At 40.0% G+C, this 16,530-nt stretch overlaps 1 protein-coding gene across 2 annotated transcripts in view; it reads left to right on the top strand.

Annotated features, from left to right (window-relative positions):
* Window positions 1-16,530, top strand: part of EXOSC1 (exosome component 1) — a 311,547-nt gene that overhangs the window by 94,529 nt on the left and 200,488 nt on the right. For both annotated transcript variants that reach the window (XM_044056237.1, XM_044056236.1), the window contains exon 4: window positions 840-928. In XM_044056237.1, the coding sequence (XP_043912172.1) occupies window positions 840-928 (89 nt within the window). The remainder of the gene's footprint in view (window positions 1-839; window positions 929-16,530) is intronic.

Below are 16,530 nucleotides of genomic sequence, written 5' to 3'. Positions count from 1 at the left end.
TCTGGCTTCTCATGTGTGATAATTAATCAGGTTGGATGGTTAATTTGGCTCAGTAAGATCTCTAAATTTGGTTACACCCTTTATATATTCTTTAATTAGTAGATTAAAGTGTTATAGGCTAATGTTATCAAGTCTGTAATTAGATTAGATGATTTAAGTTCATGTTGCTGGCTAAAATTGTGTAGTACTCAGAATATGCACATTATGAATGTACTTTGCTTTCATCCTACCTGTAGTATGTATAATTTTTGATGACTACTGCAAATCTTGCATAACACCCTTTAAATGTTTGTTTCTGTCTGTTTTCCAAGTGACTATTCCCTTGTTGGACAGGAAGTACAAAGAATATGTTCAAAATGTTTGCACAGTAAATGCAGTGGTACAGAACAGTGAAATTGTGTATGTCTGTCTGCCTTTAGTCCCGACATACTCTTAAATCTTTCTTTATGTATATAAATATATATATATATATATATATATATATATATATATATATATATATATATATATATCTCTATATATAAAAGTGTATGTGCGTAATACACACACACACACACACACACACACACACATATATATATATATATATATATAAAATGTGTATAAACATATATATGCACACACACACGTATGTTACTGTATGAGATTAGCAATCCGAACAGGTCACTCCATGTTGTATTTCATATATACAGTATGTGCAATAAATCGATGCTTGAGAAAGGTGTTACAGAAGTTAAAAATAAAATGGAAACTGTTGTATGTGTGCTGTATTCATGAAATTTGTTAAATATGGGTATTAAAAGTGTAACATGCATTTTAATACTTTCCCATCCAAACAGGTGACTAGTATTAACCCTAGGTTTGCTAAAGTTCGAATTTTATACATTGGATCAACTCCACTTAAGAATGCATTTAAAGGGACAATAAGGTAAGATACGGAGAATTTGTATTTGTTGTTAAAAAAATAAATAAATGCATTGAAAATGTTGATGCTTCTTGCTGTTCAACATAAAGGTTTTTAGTTTCATTACTTCTAACAATCCATTTGAGTTTCCTATTATGTGCAACAACCCCTCCTTGTATCCAAGTTAACCTGTGGAACTCCTTGTTTAGTTTTCACAGATGTAACCTTTCATTATGTGGGCTCCCCCTCCTCAATTTCTTCTGTAAGTAGGATATCTGGGCCTGTGATCTAAGTTTCAGGACTGAGAAGTGAGGTCCCTTAGAAATCTGAGACAAAGTGAGCTTCACGCTGTCATCCAAGGCCTGGTTTGTCATTGAGAGGCATAAGACATTTATGATCTTTAAGTGAAATGCAAGCCATTGTTTAGCTTTTCAGAAAAAAAAGTTTGCTATGGAGCTTTGCATTTAGATTGGTGTGTGTGTGTTTTTATTGCCACTGTTCTACAGTGTGACTGTAAAAACTCATGTGCATTTGGGAAGGGGAGGGTGCATGGTATCCCACCCTGAATCTTGCCATGTAGTCTTCTTTGTGGAAGATCAGCTTAGTTCTTGAACATGCTGTGCTAATTTATTTGGATGTTGTGCGTGCTTCTATATGTAATATGACATCTGTCATGCCACGATCCCTATTAGCTGACTGGTAATGCAGATCCCAAGTACTCCCCAGAGAGCACGCCAACAGATTCTGCTTTCTGTCCCCTCATAATACTACCTTTCCATTGTTCCAAGCTTCTTGTTAAACTTTGATCAGTGCCATGTGCACACACCGGTTAGTGGGCATTCAGCATTGTTAGCTTAGCTAAACATTGATAATCATGTTTTTTATATCTTTGGTTTTGTGGAATTTGAGCATTTTGTAGTTGTATTCTAAAATCTCATGTTTTTTCCGTGGTGGTGCAGCAGTAGCATTGTTGCCTCATAGCAAGAGGTTCTCCCGTTCGATTCTCGGCTGGATTTGGAGTCTGCATGTCCTCCCAATGGTTGGGTGGGCATTCGAAAGACATGCGTAAATGGGCATGCCTTCATTGAAGGTTGAATGTCGAGCTGGCACCTCGGTGTTTGTGAAAATCTACTGCCAATTATTAGCGGACCTGAGTTCCGCTATGGCGACCCCTAACCGGGAAAAGCCGAAAGACAAACAACATTCTAAAATCTCATGTGCTTTTTGCAATACAAACATTAAGTATGTGAGTGATTTTTTGAGGTTTGTGTTCTTAGATAAAACCACTGCCACTGGTCCACTGACATTACAGTAAAGAATAAACACCATGTACAAAATACGAAACACTGGTGATATATACACACAGGATTTATTAAACAGTTGAGCACTTTCATTCATACAAATGAACAACTTCTGAACTGGTAAAATATTTCCTGAATGTAGGAAATATTTATATAAACATCAATAAATAACACCCAATGAAAATAGCAATTAATTAAATAAATCAGTTGTCACATGACTAAAATAAATGCAGGATTTTAAAGAACAGTCCCATTGCAAAACTTGTCAAAATTTCCATTGAAACAGTGATATACAAGTGTATAAATAATTAGGTAACCTACATTATGTGAAAACTAAATATTGTGATTATAATTTTGCTGCGCTTAATTTTATTACAGGTGCTATAGAGTGCACATCATTAAGACCAGGTGGTCTACTGGCTTGTAAGAGTAGTTGCCAACATAATTCACAGTGCTCTAAAAGATCTTCCCAGCGACCACCTCTTGGATTTTTTTTGCATCTGCTCTAAAACATAAAATTTAAATTTGACATTTCCACAAACTTTAGCATGCATAGCCAAAGAGTTAGTATTCGCGCCATGTAAAATGTCATACGTGTGTTCATATATACTTTACTTCAGTGCCCTTTCTCTTTTACCAATATAAAAAGCACCGCATTGGCAGGTACAAATATATATAACACCAGCAGTGTTGCAATTCGAGTAAGTCTAAGATCTTAAATTGTTTCCTCCTCCTCCTGTTTATTTGTATCGTGTGAGACTTGGAGCTATACTTCATGTTACTGTTGCTGCTCTCTTGATTTTTGCTGCTTTCCGTCTTTTGCAATGGTTTACATTTACCAGCTGGTTGTTTCTTGCTACTTTATGGATAATATAAGGACATTGCCTGCAACTACCACATTTGTATGTATCAATTTTTCTATTAAAGTTGGTTCTGCACTTCACATTGTTATACTCATACATATTTTTTAAACCTACACCCTTCCTATATGTAAACTTAGGAGTGTTTTTAAAAATATCAAGTGTACCAGGTAATTGACTAAAAAGTTTCCAGTATTTTGAAATCGCTTATGTAATAATATTCGCTGTTGTATTCTAAACAAGTTGCAGTACAGTAGGTTTCATCTTTCTTTTGCCCCAAGTTAATGCAGTCACTGTTACAACTGTGGTCTACCCTGGTCCCTAAAATAGGGAAAACCTTTTACTTGGTTTGTCTCATAAGTAAAGGGATTGCATCCAGAAAAAAAGGAGGTTATTACCTCTCTGTACTCCTCCCTCATTAGGCCAGTAATTGAGTACAATGCCCCATTTTGTATGTACCTCTCCAAACACCTGCACCAACTGGAAAGTCCACAGAAATATCTCAGAGATTCCATGCCCTGCAACACCTGTCCTTTGTGGACAGACTCTAATCACTATCAATCTACTTGGTATCGTACAGATTGCTCAGAGGTGACCTGTCTCACACCTACAAGGCAATATCGAACCCTACACTACTAAAGATGCTCCATATCCATAAGTCTAACTCCTTGCACATTATCTGATTGAAAGGCCTACATCTAATATGCGACATTAAAACTTGCTGGAGAGACAAGTTTGTCTCCCAGAGGCTGCCCTGTCTCTGGAATAGACTCCCCATACACGTTAAAGTACGTTGCTGACCCTCTTCAGGCGCAACCTTGAGTGGATGGAAACCACAAATTTGTCCCAGGGGGTTCCACCTGTGTCCCTCATTGACAGGGGCGGCATTTGCTGATTGAGGTTTCTTTTTGAGGGATAAACTTTTGGCTATGCTTGTAAGGGCCCCAGGGCCCTTAGCTTAGTAACCTCCTATGATCCTATATCAGTCATAGTTCTGCTTTAAATTAAAATGCCTTGAAGGTGCAAAAGTCAATCCCTTTTTAAAATCAGAAAAAATGTGTTTCATCCAGTGTGATATTGCTGTAGTTGTACACCTTAAAATTGTTAGGTTCACAAATTAAACCCATCCAAGTTCAGTGTCTCCTTTCCCCCTTGCCCCTCCTCATGTAGGAAAAGTGAGAAGGTTGTTGATACTGTGGGTAATATTGCACACCTGTGTGATGCTGTTCCCGCTGTCATATCCAGATGGACAGGTGAAGGGGAGAAACTCTAAAGGGTCATGGATATCCACATTAAAATTGTCATTATTCAAGTTATCAGTGTTATCACCTGAAATATGATTTTCTAAAACAAAATTGTGGTTGTCATGGGAGCTGGGGGGGTACCATTTCAGGATGTGGTGGTAGGGCACCATTGCAACAGAATTAGGGTGGTTCACAGAATGCTGCCCGTTATGGGGTACACTATCATGGAAGGGCCCCCTTATGTTTTGCTTAGATATAGGGTAAGTCCTGTGATTACCATAATCTTTATCACTTCATATACACCAAATTCTCCTCCAAAACTTTTTTGCTAGGTGACACATTTCCTGCCTTCTGTTAAATATCGGTTCTTCTCCTGAACATTATTTTGCATGTATTGTTCCCACAAATCCATTTATTTCTATGTAATGTGCTCCTTCCCTTTTCTAAAGATCCATCTTCCAGTTCTTTTAACTCTCTTAAGTATTCAATAAATACAGTTGATTTAGATTTTGATTTCCATTTACTAGTGATTGCTTTTTTGGCAACCAACAGAATTAAACTTAATAAGGCATTACAGCGTCTAGGTAATTCACATCTTGTCTCCCATCAAAAGAATGATTTCCTTGGTTACAGCCATTTACTCCCAGAGTATTTCTGACAGAGTACTCTGTAGGGATTTTGTTTTAATCTGACAACTCATTACACACACAGAAAACATGTACCAGTTTCCCTCTTTTTCCCCATCACACCTCCAACATTTGCTATCTACCTGAGAAAAAATTCTTTGAAGTCTATTTTGGGCACAAAAATACCTATGCAGACACTTTCATGAAGAAATCTTAAATCTTCTTCACTTTGTTGCATACGTAGGTATGTACCATACATATGTCCTCCCATTGTGTCCTTGTAAACTGCTTTTCCAATCTCTTTTCCCAATATTTTCTAATCTTCTCTGATTGATTTCTATGGTTAGTATTTTATATCCTGTACTAATTATCCCCTTTTTTAACTTATGTTCTAGATGTCTGTACCAGTGCAGATTTTTCATTTAAGACTCCCCGATCCCTTTTTTTGCCTATACTCTTATCAGTCCCTGATGTGGAAGGCAGTCTGTTACTTGCAGTCCAAACGTCTTCTTGGCCTCAACCCACTCTGTTACCTTTCTCTCTCTAGTTGTTTACTCCCAGTACCTTAGTTCCTTTGCCAGTTTTCTTCAGTAAATTCCTGCCCCTCTTGCCTGTTTTCTGTATTTCATATTGCCCACATCTCCTGTCTTCATTCATGTGCTGGCTTAGTGTTGGAATACTTTCTGCAACTTTAGGAGTATAATATTCTCTGTGGTGGTAGTTATTCTCCTTCAGGTTCTGCATCCAAAAATCTACTCTCTCGTTTATTTATTTATTTTTTGTGTGTTACCTCATCCCCTGCTTCATCATCATCCCTTTCCACTTTGAATTATAACCTTCTGCTTGTGTTACGTGTATGAGCCTCAACTGTGTGGGTCCCTATTATGAGAGCGAAAGTCCGTTTAAGTGAATCCGTGAACATCGACACGTATTACACGAACTGGCATTACAGTGAATGTCCAAAACCGCGAATTTGAAAATGTTGAATTACCATGATTGGCCCGTCTGTGGTATAGCTCCAGAAGGTAAGTGTGTGACAGTTACGGACCTTAGAGTTAGGATGCGGGTTAAGGTAAGTGCATAGATAGGGTAATGTATGTAAGATTTAGTGTAGGGTTAGAAGTAGGGTTTTGTTAAATGTATGTATGTGGATTTATTTTGTTTGTGTATATTTTCGTAGGGGAAGTGTGCGGTGGTTACAGACCTTAGAGTTAGGGAGGGGTTAAGGATAGTGCATAGATAGTTGTGTATGTGGGGTTTACTGTAGGGTTAGAAGTAGGGTTTTGGTCCTTTACTTTAGGGTTAGAAGAAGGGTTTGGTTAGTCTATGTATGTGGTTTATTTATTTTGTTTGGGTAGGTAGTATGTAGCGGGTGGTGGGGTTGGCTGACTATGACAGTTCGAGATTTAAAATTTCGTGGTTTAGTGCATTCGGTATTCTCGCGGTTCGCGCAATACGCGTCGGTGTTTTGGTATTTGCTCAAAAGGACTTTTGCTCTGGTAATATAGACCCAAATGTGTAGCCCTAAAATATCCTTTCAAATCAGGTAATCCTAAACTATTGTGTTCTTTTGGGAGGATCAGCTTATCACACACAACTCTTGCCTTCTATCTGTCCTAGACACATTCCTTCAACTCTTTTTATTAATTATTGTCCACAACTTTTCCTCTGTTTGATTAAAAAAAAAAAAAAATGCTTGACCCTTGTATAAAACTAAACAGACATTTTCACTGTAACTTACTATTCATATTCATAAGTAAGACATTGAAGTTTCTCAATTCATTTTCTTTTGTTTAGTCTCTTTCCACATATCCTTAGTTGCCATAACAGAAATTATTTTAATCTATACTCCTAAATGCTTCATTTTTATAGTGAACCCATAAATATGGGTATTGCTGAACTAAGTCATGCTTTGTTTTATCTTCATTAATTTTATATTCTAAAAATACTTGAAATTGTCTCAGACTGTTCCACAATACTGAGATGTTCTTTTTTGGATTTATCAATTATAAAATAATGTAATCTGGAACTAAAGCCAGTTTTTCTTGATTACCATACCAATTCTATCCTTTAATTTCTGAAGCCCTTATTTTGTTTGCCAGTGGCTGTAACTATAAAGCAAATAATAGAGGGACACCCCTGCCTTATCTGCTATGAACCCACTCACTTTAATTCTTGCCTCCATTCATTCATATATCCTCATAATTAGCCTTATTATTGTATCACGAAATGCATATGCTTCCTTCTGGATCACCACTGTTCTATTAATGCTGACAACTGTTTGCCTCCCCTCCAGAAAGCCACATAGTTTCATATCTATCACTTTTAGTGGCAACACCTTTGCCATTATTTTTGCTAGTATTGACATAAACACTTGATAATCCTGGTTTAAAATTGAAATGATTCTATATGAGACTGAGTCTTTACCGTGTTTGGGAAGATAGAGCCACCACAGCTTTCTTTCAAGATGCTGCTGCTTTCCCTCCTTTTAAAATACTGTTAAAAATCTTCCATCTCTTTATCACTTTCTTCCCTCCAAAATTTCAAACTTCCACAGGAATACCATTTTTTTTCTGGGAGATTTCCCTGCAGATTGATTGTACATCAGCACTTTCATCTCTTGTTCTGTGACATTCCCCTATCCTGTAATACTTTAACCTTTTCACTCACTCCAGATTAATTCCTATTACTTCTTAGCCATATCTCCGCCTTTTAATTCTACCATATTTCAGAACTCCATTTTCCTTATATCCCATTCACTAGATAATCATTCTGAAGAAATTTCCATCTTCCCTAATAACTCTCTAATTCTGTAAATTCCTTTTTTTTTTTTTTAATAGTAAGGTGGGGAAGGACCAGTTTCTCATTTTTTGCTTTACCTTGCATTTTTATTTTAATTTTTATCTCTGCATAATTGGAAATAGTTATTACATATTTGTCTAAACTTTCAATTAAATGCACATGTTCACATATAATTTCTATACAGTCTAGCCCATTTATTGTATGTACCTTGGGGAATAATGTGTAAATTCTGTCAGAGTTCCCACTACTGAATTTGCATCATATTTATATAAATTTCTTCAGAAATTTACCATCTTGTTATATTTCCCTTCTAGTTCTACCTGTTACATCCTCACTAAGGCAAGTCAAGTACCAACCCCCACTTACAAGTAATATGCTCTTCAGATAGATGATTATTTCTTCCAAAAATGTCTTTAGCTCCATAATAGTAGTTTCCAGGTGTGCACCTGTAGTGATGCCCTTGTTTTGTGGAAATTTTAATTTACTTCATGTCTGTATGACTGTGCAGTTGCTATTCAGGGGGTTGGGGGGCTTGTCCATCTAACAAACAGAACTTTTAATATGTCTATTGGGTTGCGTTCCTGAGCAGTTGAAGTTGACAAGTTTATTTCTTGATTTGTTCATAGGTAGGTACTAGGCTATTGGCCCTAGGACCTATACAACCCTAGCCAAAAAGGTACCCTGGCTTTCGCCACCCAAGAAAATTATTTTCCTGTGCCCCTGTCAAGCAGAACCACAGAAGTGATCCCCGGGGTGAATTTCCTATTACCCATCCAATCATCAAGATTTTTCTTGAGTGCTAATGAGGAGCTCTGTTTGACATTGATAGGTAGTCTGTTCCAGAGTATGGGAAGTCTCTGGGACAGGAATCTATCCCTCCAGCATGTTCTGTTTATTGTGGTGACAAGGTTTAGGTCCCTAGAGCGTGTAGCTCGGAGGGATTGGGATTTCTTTAAGTGGAGCATGTCCAACAGCTCTGGGTTTGACATAGCTTTGTATGTTAGGCAGAGATCGCCTCTGAGTAGGCGATATGCGACGAAGTAAAGCTGGAGTTTTTTGAGACTGTCTGCATAAGGCATCTGTTTGAGGCCAGTAATCCTCTTTGTGAGGTATTTTTGCGGCCTTTCCAGTTGTTGTAGATGTCTTGTGAGGTACATACCAAAAGGGGCGTTGTACGCTATAATGGGTCTAATGAGTGATGAGTAGAGGGGAGCAATTACCTCTTTTCTTCTGGATGAGAAACCTTTTGTGATGTGTGCCACATTGAAGGATTTCCTGACCACTGTGGCAATGTGATTATCAAAGGAGAGACTACTGTCCACCTGTGTCCCAAGGTCTCTTATCACACTTTTGGTGTTGAGTAGACTACCGGCTATGTGGTAGTTCATGGGTACAGAGTTTTTACCAAAGGGGATGACACTGCACTTTTTGGCATTGAGCTTGAGACCATGTCTTTGACACCAAGCATCTGTCTCAGTGAGGCCGTTTTGTAGGATGTTCACATCATTAGGAGTTTCAATTATGGCTCCTAGTTTGCAGTCATCTGTGAATTTAGTTAGCCAAAGACCTTCTGTGTTGGCCTGTACTTCAGAGAAGTAGCTACCAAACCGTAACTAATTTATTGGTGAAGGTGTAAAAGTAGCTGAACAATTCAGTATGCATTTTGACAGTATGCATTTTGACAGTGTTACACTAACAACCACAAATGTCACTTTCATTGCCTCCCCAGCATGTTGTTTACTTATTTGTGATTGCCTCATTCAATTGTGATCACAAATGACTGAAAGCTCCTAAATATTGAAACTCAAAAAAGCCTGCATAGAAGGTTTCTTTTTTTAATTTTTGCAAGTACCCTAGCACTTCCCCAGTATAGGGGGGGGGGGCTGCACCTCCACACCCCTGCAAATTGTATATACTATCATGGTGAGTGTTTCTAAGTAGTGTCTTGTTGATGAGGCAAATATCCTTCCATCACACTTGTTTTTATATCACTGTTTTTAATGTGCTATCGGTGTTTAAACCGTTAAGGTTAGACTGATTAAAACTAAGTTATCCACCTACTTACACATCAGCATTATGATAAACCTCTATATACTTAAAATGTGTTCCTTTAATCTGGAGATCAGTAGTAGAAAACCCTATACATAGGGATGATCCTTCAGCTTCAGATAATAATTACTGATGTATTATCCTTGTCATGTTGATGAATATTCACAAATGTTTATAACCCAAAGTTTATCATTACTTCAGCACTCGCAGCTTAATATGCAGTTCAGCATGAATTTAACAAGTGACAGGCCATCTCTGACTTATCCGAGTGCATATGTACTAAACTTATCTCTGTCAGCGTTGTTGGTGCTTTGCTCCTGGACTGGTAGCATTGATAACTACCAGATAGTTATTCCTGTATGGACTATCTGCAGCTACAACCCATTATTCAGCAGCTACCCTTATGGCTGCTCTGACTGTTGCCTAGATGACATTTCCTCCCCTTTTGCTGTTAAATAGGATTGTGCTGCCTTCTCCCCATCTGCCGTCAAATGCAGCAATACTTTCTCTTCTTTGTGTGCCATCTGACAGGTTCATATTGCCTCATCTGCCATCAAGTACACCACCAAAGAGCCACTTGTTGATGGCAGCTTGTGATTTCCACCCTGTAATCCAGGGATCTGGACTTCAGGGAAACCAAATTTTGGGACAAAAACAAATCTGACCCACAGCTGACTGCAATTCGCTTATCTACACCTCCTCTCCAGAGGAATGTGGCAGCTGGTGAAGTTCTTAAAGCTGCTTTATTAGTCTTCACAGATGGATGAGCATTCTTGCAGTTAAATCTTAATAGTTACAGAAACTTCTGCTTTAGTTGTAAGGGCTTTGTGAGGGAAGGGTCAGAATATTGTGGTGTGAGAGTGTCTTGTAATTAGTGGAGGTAAAATACACCTAATTTGAACATGACCAAATGTCTTCCAGTGGAGTTGGGTAGCCATATTGGCTAATCCTCCCACTGTCCTCTTACAGTACTTATGTTGCATTATGTCAGTTAACCATATTCAAAATAAATTTAACAAGTATATCTATGTAAGCAGGAGAATTCCCTTTTCTCTGTTTAAACAGAACCATGTTTTACTAATTTAATTGAGCAAAATGTTCTTGAGTTCCCTTACATTTTAACATTTTATAACACTTCACAAGACCTTTTTGCATGTGTGCAGAATGATTCAGCTTGTTTTACTGTGTCCATTTGTATGGGGCTCTGAATTAGCATTTATTACTGAATTCAAACATACAGCTGTTGCAAAAATATACTGATTATGGTAAAAAGCTATTCAGCAAATACCGCCCCTGATTTCTCAAACCAGAATAAATAAAACAGACTGTGATTTAGCTTTATTAGCATTAAATGCAAGTATTGATGCCAGGTGGTTTGCAGGCATTTAGTTTGACCTAGCAGAGCTTCCATATTCTCTAAGATGGCATTCTTCTTGCCTTTGAGAGCCCATCTGTAGTTTATCCAGTACATGAATTCTGATGTCATGTCAGCGGTTTAACAAGAGGTGCTTCATCAGTGGATTTTTGAGCACTTTGTCACATAGCTGATAAATTGTGGGCCATTCTGACATTTAGTCTGTTAATAGTTTTGTGCACTTAGAAACTTCTGCAAGAGCCAGATTGAGCCTATATATGACAATTGAGTGTTACAGTCACACATCTTGTGACTCTGGTAAGACTTATCAGAGTTGGGGCAATAGAAATGATGGTTAGTTATTGACAAAAGGTACAATGGGATGGTCCACATGTGAAAGTCCCACTGTTTGTCCCGATTGTTTTACCTTTGCCATCATATGGGATAATGTTACCTCCTCCCCATCTGTCATCAGATGGAGTAATGCATCTCCCCTTAGGTCATCAGTTGAGGTAGTACTGCCTCCCGCATCGGCCATAAGGTCAGTGATACCTTCACCATGTACCTTCAAATGGGATAATACTGCTTCTTCATCTGACATTAAAAGTACTACTACCTCCCCTCATTCTGGAAGATGACAGTAGTACTACTACTCCTCCTCCTCCAGCTTCGTCAAACAGGACAGTGCGCCCTGTTCCATCTGCTGTCTGATGGGGTAAGAATGGTCTCCTCTCCATCTGTCATTCCCTTTGGATTATTCCACAAAGCTATGTATTTTGCACACTTTTATTTTTCATTTTTATGGTTGATGCAGAGATACTGGTGCTTCCATGTTAATTCAATATACTGAGCACTCTGTGCCAACTTATTTGGTCTATGTTTTGTCACCTATGTAGATGTTCATCGTGTGACACTGCTGCAGTCATTACACTTGGGTCATCCTGCCGTCAGGCGGTTCCACAGTCGGCCCGTGTTCCAAAGTCTTGGTCCGGCGTCGGTTGCTGTCGCCTCCTCCCTGACGTCAGTGCGACAGGGGTATATAAGATGCAGCCGACGCCATTTTCTTCAGTCTTTCTTGCCGTGTGGTCCCCAAAGCAAAAGCAGTTCGCAAGTGCCGGTCGGCCAACTCCTGAGATTTTCATTCCGAATCCAGAACCAAAGTCTTCTACAAGGCTAAGTACCCCGTTGGGGAAACTTTTTCTTGCCTCAGACCGATGTCAGTAAAAGTTAATAACTGTATTTCTTGTGGGAAGCAAATACCTCATAAGGATTTCCATTCTTATTGGATTTCATGCCTAGGCCCAGACCACGACGTCACTGGTTGTCGGTTTTGTGCTAGGTATAACAAGCGCAAAGACAAGGACAGGCATCCGAGGCCCAAAACTGATGATGAAGCCTCTTCTAGGCCAGTCACCGGTTCTCCGGTTTTCAGCGAGGTGCCTTCGCAGCCCCTGACTACCACTTCTGCAGAATCACAGGCCGCCTCTGACTCCCACGTGGAGATGGCTGGGCCATCGGATGCACAAGCTTTTCAGCAGACCGAAACTGATCCTGCTGAGGGATCCGGAGTACCTGAGCAAACCCGCAGCTTCAGAGGGTGTCTTCAGTCCTACTCAGCTAAGCATTAAACCCTCTTCTAAGTCTAAGCCTCCTTTAAAAACTAAGAAACAAATACAGCATTCTCCAGGACAGGCCTCCATGCCTAAGAAACAAATGCTCGAAATGGGCGAAGACCTAATCACTCTGATCAGGGGGTCCCATCCCCCACCTGATAAAAGGCCTAGACAGGATGCAGATTATGACTCATCCAACCATGTGTCCATTTCCTCAGATTCATCCTCAGACCTGGGATATTCTTTACCCCCTTATTAGGATTCTGATGCTGAGGAATCAATTCCATCAGCCTCTCCACCTGAGGACTACTCGTTTGGGGAAACCTTACATACCATGAGGGAGCATTTCCATTGGGAAGGCCAGGATTACTCAGAATCCAAGAAAAGGCTCAGAGACTTCCTATTATTACCTCAACACAGACCCCTTGCTATTCTGCCAGCTTTAGATATTGTGGATGATGTGTATACTGAATCCAGCTTAAATCCTAATTCCTTACCTCCAGCTCCAGTTAAACCTGACAGATTAAGTCCCTGACTCACACAAATGTCTGTATAAAAGCCCTGCTGCTGATCCTGAAACTATTTTTCAGGGACCCAAATGGAGTTAAGGCCTCATCAGCAAAGAATCCAATTCCCTCTGACAGATTCCAGAGCACTAGACAGATCGGGAAAGAAAGTATATATGTCTGCAACTTTAGCAAGGAGAGCCTTAAATTGCCAGTTTCACATGATAAAATATCAGCAATTTTTGATGTCTCACTTGAAACAAAAAATGGTTCCAGATACAGATCCTCCTAATTTTAAAGAAATGCAGGATTTATTGCATGCTGCTGAACAAGTGGGAAAGCATACTTTGCAATGTGGTTTTGATTCTTTAGAGGCCTCCTGCAGAGCAGCAGTTACAGGCTCTGTCATTAGAAGACATGCATGGTTAAAAGAACATACGTTGCCAGATCATGTTAAAGCTAAATTACTGGATGCACCATTGCAGCAGGATGTTTTATTTGGAGTTAAGGCAGAAGAGGTATTAAAGAAAATGGAGGATAAGGCAAAATCTATGCAAACAGTGAAGGATTTCTTACAGGTTCAGCCTCCTCGATTTAGTAGAAACTGGCCAACAAAGGATCTGTCCTTTCCAGTTACTGACAGACCTCAAAGGGGCAGATACAGACGTCCAAGAGGTAGAGGTCAACCACAAGGTCCGTACAGGCCTCGACAATAGGGTGCATCAGGCCAGAAAGAAGGGGAAGACGGGCACCAACCATATAAAAAACAGCCCCAATGACTTCCCACTCCAGCTGACAAACAACTCACTCTTGGCAGCCCCCTTGGGAGGAAAACTGGCACTTTTCTATCACAATTGGCATATGATCACCCAAGACAAATGGGTTCTCAATATTATTTCTCAAGGTTACAGGTTCCACTTTCACACTCTGCCAAGGTTAAAAGGAATGCCAAATCTGCCACCAAATCAATGGGCAGAGGCCCAAAAACAAATTATAGCACTCATGAACATGGGAGCTATTCAAAAGGTACCACCACAGGAACAAGGGCAAGGATTTTACTCAAGACTCTTTCTGGTTCCCAGAAAAGACAAAGCCTGGAGGCCCATTCTGGATCTTTCTTCACTAAACACTTACCTGGATGTTCCGAAATTCAAAATGTTGACATTACAGCAGCTTCTTCCCATGCTGGGCAAGCAAGCTTGGCTCGTGACCTTGGACCTCAAGGAGGCATACCCTGCATGTCCCTATCGGGCAAAACTGCAGAAGATACCTCAGATTCATAGCTGGTCCAATGCACTATCAATTCTCTGCACTGCCCTTTGGATTATCTACTGCGCCCAGGGTCTTCACAAAGTGCCTGGCACCAGTAATTGCATTTTGCAGACAGAAAGGAATTCAAATTTACCCGTACCTGGACGACTGCCTGATTCAAGCAGACAGCAAGGACATTCTTCTAAAGCATCTGGCATTTGTAAAAAAGTTAAGTTGCCTGGGGTACACAGTAAACAAAAAGAAATCAAAACTAGTGCCCTCACAAGAGATAATATTCCTGGGTGCCAACTTGAACACAACGGCCCAGATGGCTTTTCTCACGCCAGACAAGCAAGGACAACTGACACAATACTTTCAGTTGATGGCAACAAAGACCCAACTCCCTGCAAGAAAAATTCTGCAGGCCTTGGGCTTCATGGCGTCTTGCATACTGATAATTCCATATGCCAGACTGCATATGAGGAAACTACAATGGTACCTAATGAATGTATGGTCTCAACACTGTCAAAGTTTGGAAACAGTTATACCACTAATACCTTGCCTTCAACAGGAGTTTCGATGGTGGGCTCAAGCTTGTCACCTCAACAAGGGACAGCCTTTGACTCAACCCACAGCCAGGCAAACACTGACAACAGATGCATCGGATTATGCCTGGGGAGCACACATGGCAGGAAAATGTATTCAGAGTAAATGGCCCACAGAACAAAGGCATCTTCACATCAATCAAAAAGAGATGCTAGCTGTACAAAATGCCCTTATAGCTTTGAAGGACCTATTGCATCCAGGACAACTACTACTAAAGACGGACAACACCACAGTTATGTGGTACATAAACAAGCAAGGGGGCACTCACTCCTACCCCCTCTGCAGACAAGCCATGACCTTGTGGAACACAGCTATAAACTATCAAGTTCATCTACAAGCACAATTCCTGCCAGGAGAGAAAAACACACTGGCAGATGACTTAAGCAGAAATATCATGGATCCCCACGAATGGGAATTGAATCCTCAAATATTCAGAATGATAACAAAGAAATGGTTGAGCCCGGACATAGATCTGTTTGCTTCCCCAATGAACTGCCAGCTAAAGAAATTCTGCACAAGGAGTTACCATCCGCAAGCATGGAAAGTGGATGCCCTCTCATTCAGCTGGACAAACCTACAAGTGTACGCTTTTCCACCACTGCCTCTTCTTCCAAAGGTACTCATAAAAGCCAGGCAAGAAGAGCCAAAAATGATCCTGATTGCACCAGACTGGCCACGCCAGCACTGGTACCCAACCTTAAAAAACTTAGCACAATCAGATACTCCACAGCCAGCTAAAGACACTAAACCTAGCTGCATGGAAAATTCCCTAGCCACCCAAGCAATGCCTCTCTACAAAGCTGTTATGGATGTCATTCTAGATGCCAGAAGGCCTAGTACCAGGAAAGCCTACTCTGATAATTGGAAGAGATTCTGTGCCTGGAACCAGGCTCACAGCCTTGACCCTCTAGTGCCAAACATTCCTCAGATACTACAATATTTGACTGAGATGCTGGACAAAGGCCTCTCCTTTTCATCCATCAAGATCCATGCCTCTGCCATCTCTGCTCATTACAACACGGATCCACCAATTTTCTCTAATCCTCTGCTAAAACAGTACCTCAGAGGGGCTAAAACATAAGACCAATCCCATAGAGCACCTACTCCAACTTGGGACCTCAACTTTGTTTTGGAAAAATTAACTTTACCTCCTTTAGAACCAGCTAGCACAGCAGAATTAAAATACATCTCTTGGAAAACTGCTCTGCTCCTGGCAATAACTTCTGCACGAAGAGTTTCAGAATTACAGGCACTAATGGCAGTGGAACCTTTCCTCATTTTCCACCAGGACAGGGTGTCCTTAAGAACTAACCCTACGTTTATGCCTAAGGTGGTTTCAAGTGTGTCTCTAAACCAAACTATCCACTTGCCAACTTTTTATCCAAAACCACAGAATAAAGGGGAAAGACTACTG

The sequence above is a fragment of the Protopterus annectens genome, chromosome 14.part0, assembly GCF_019279795.1.
Source record: "Protopterus annectens isolate FY-2018-M chromosome 14.part0, PAN1.0, whole genome shotgun sequence".
NCBI lineage: Eukaryota > Metazoa > Chordata > Ceratodontiformes > Protopteridae > Protopterus > Protopterus annectens.
This window is presented reverse-complemented; position numbering and strand designations above follow the sequence as displayed.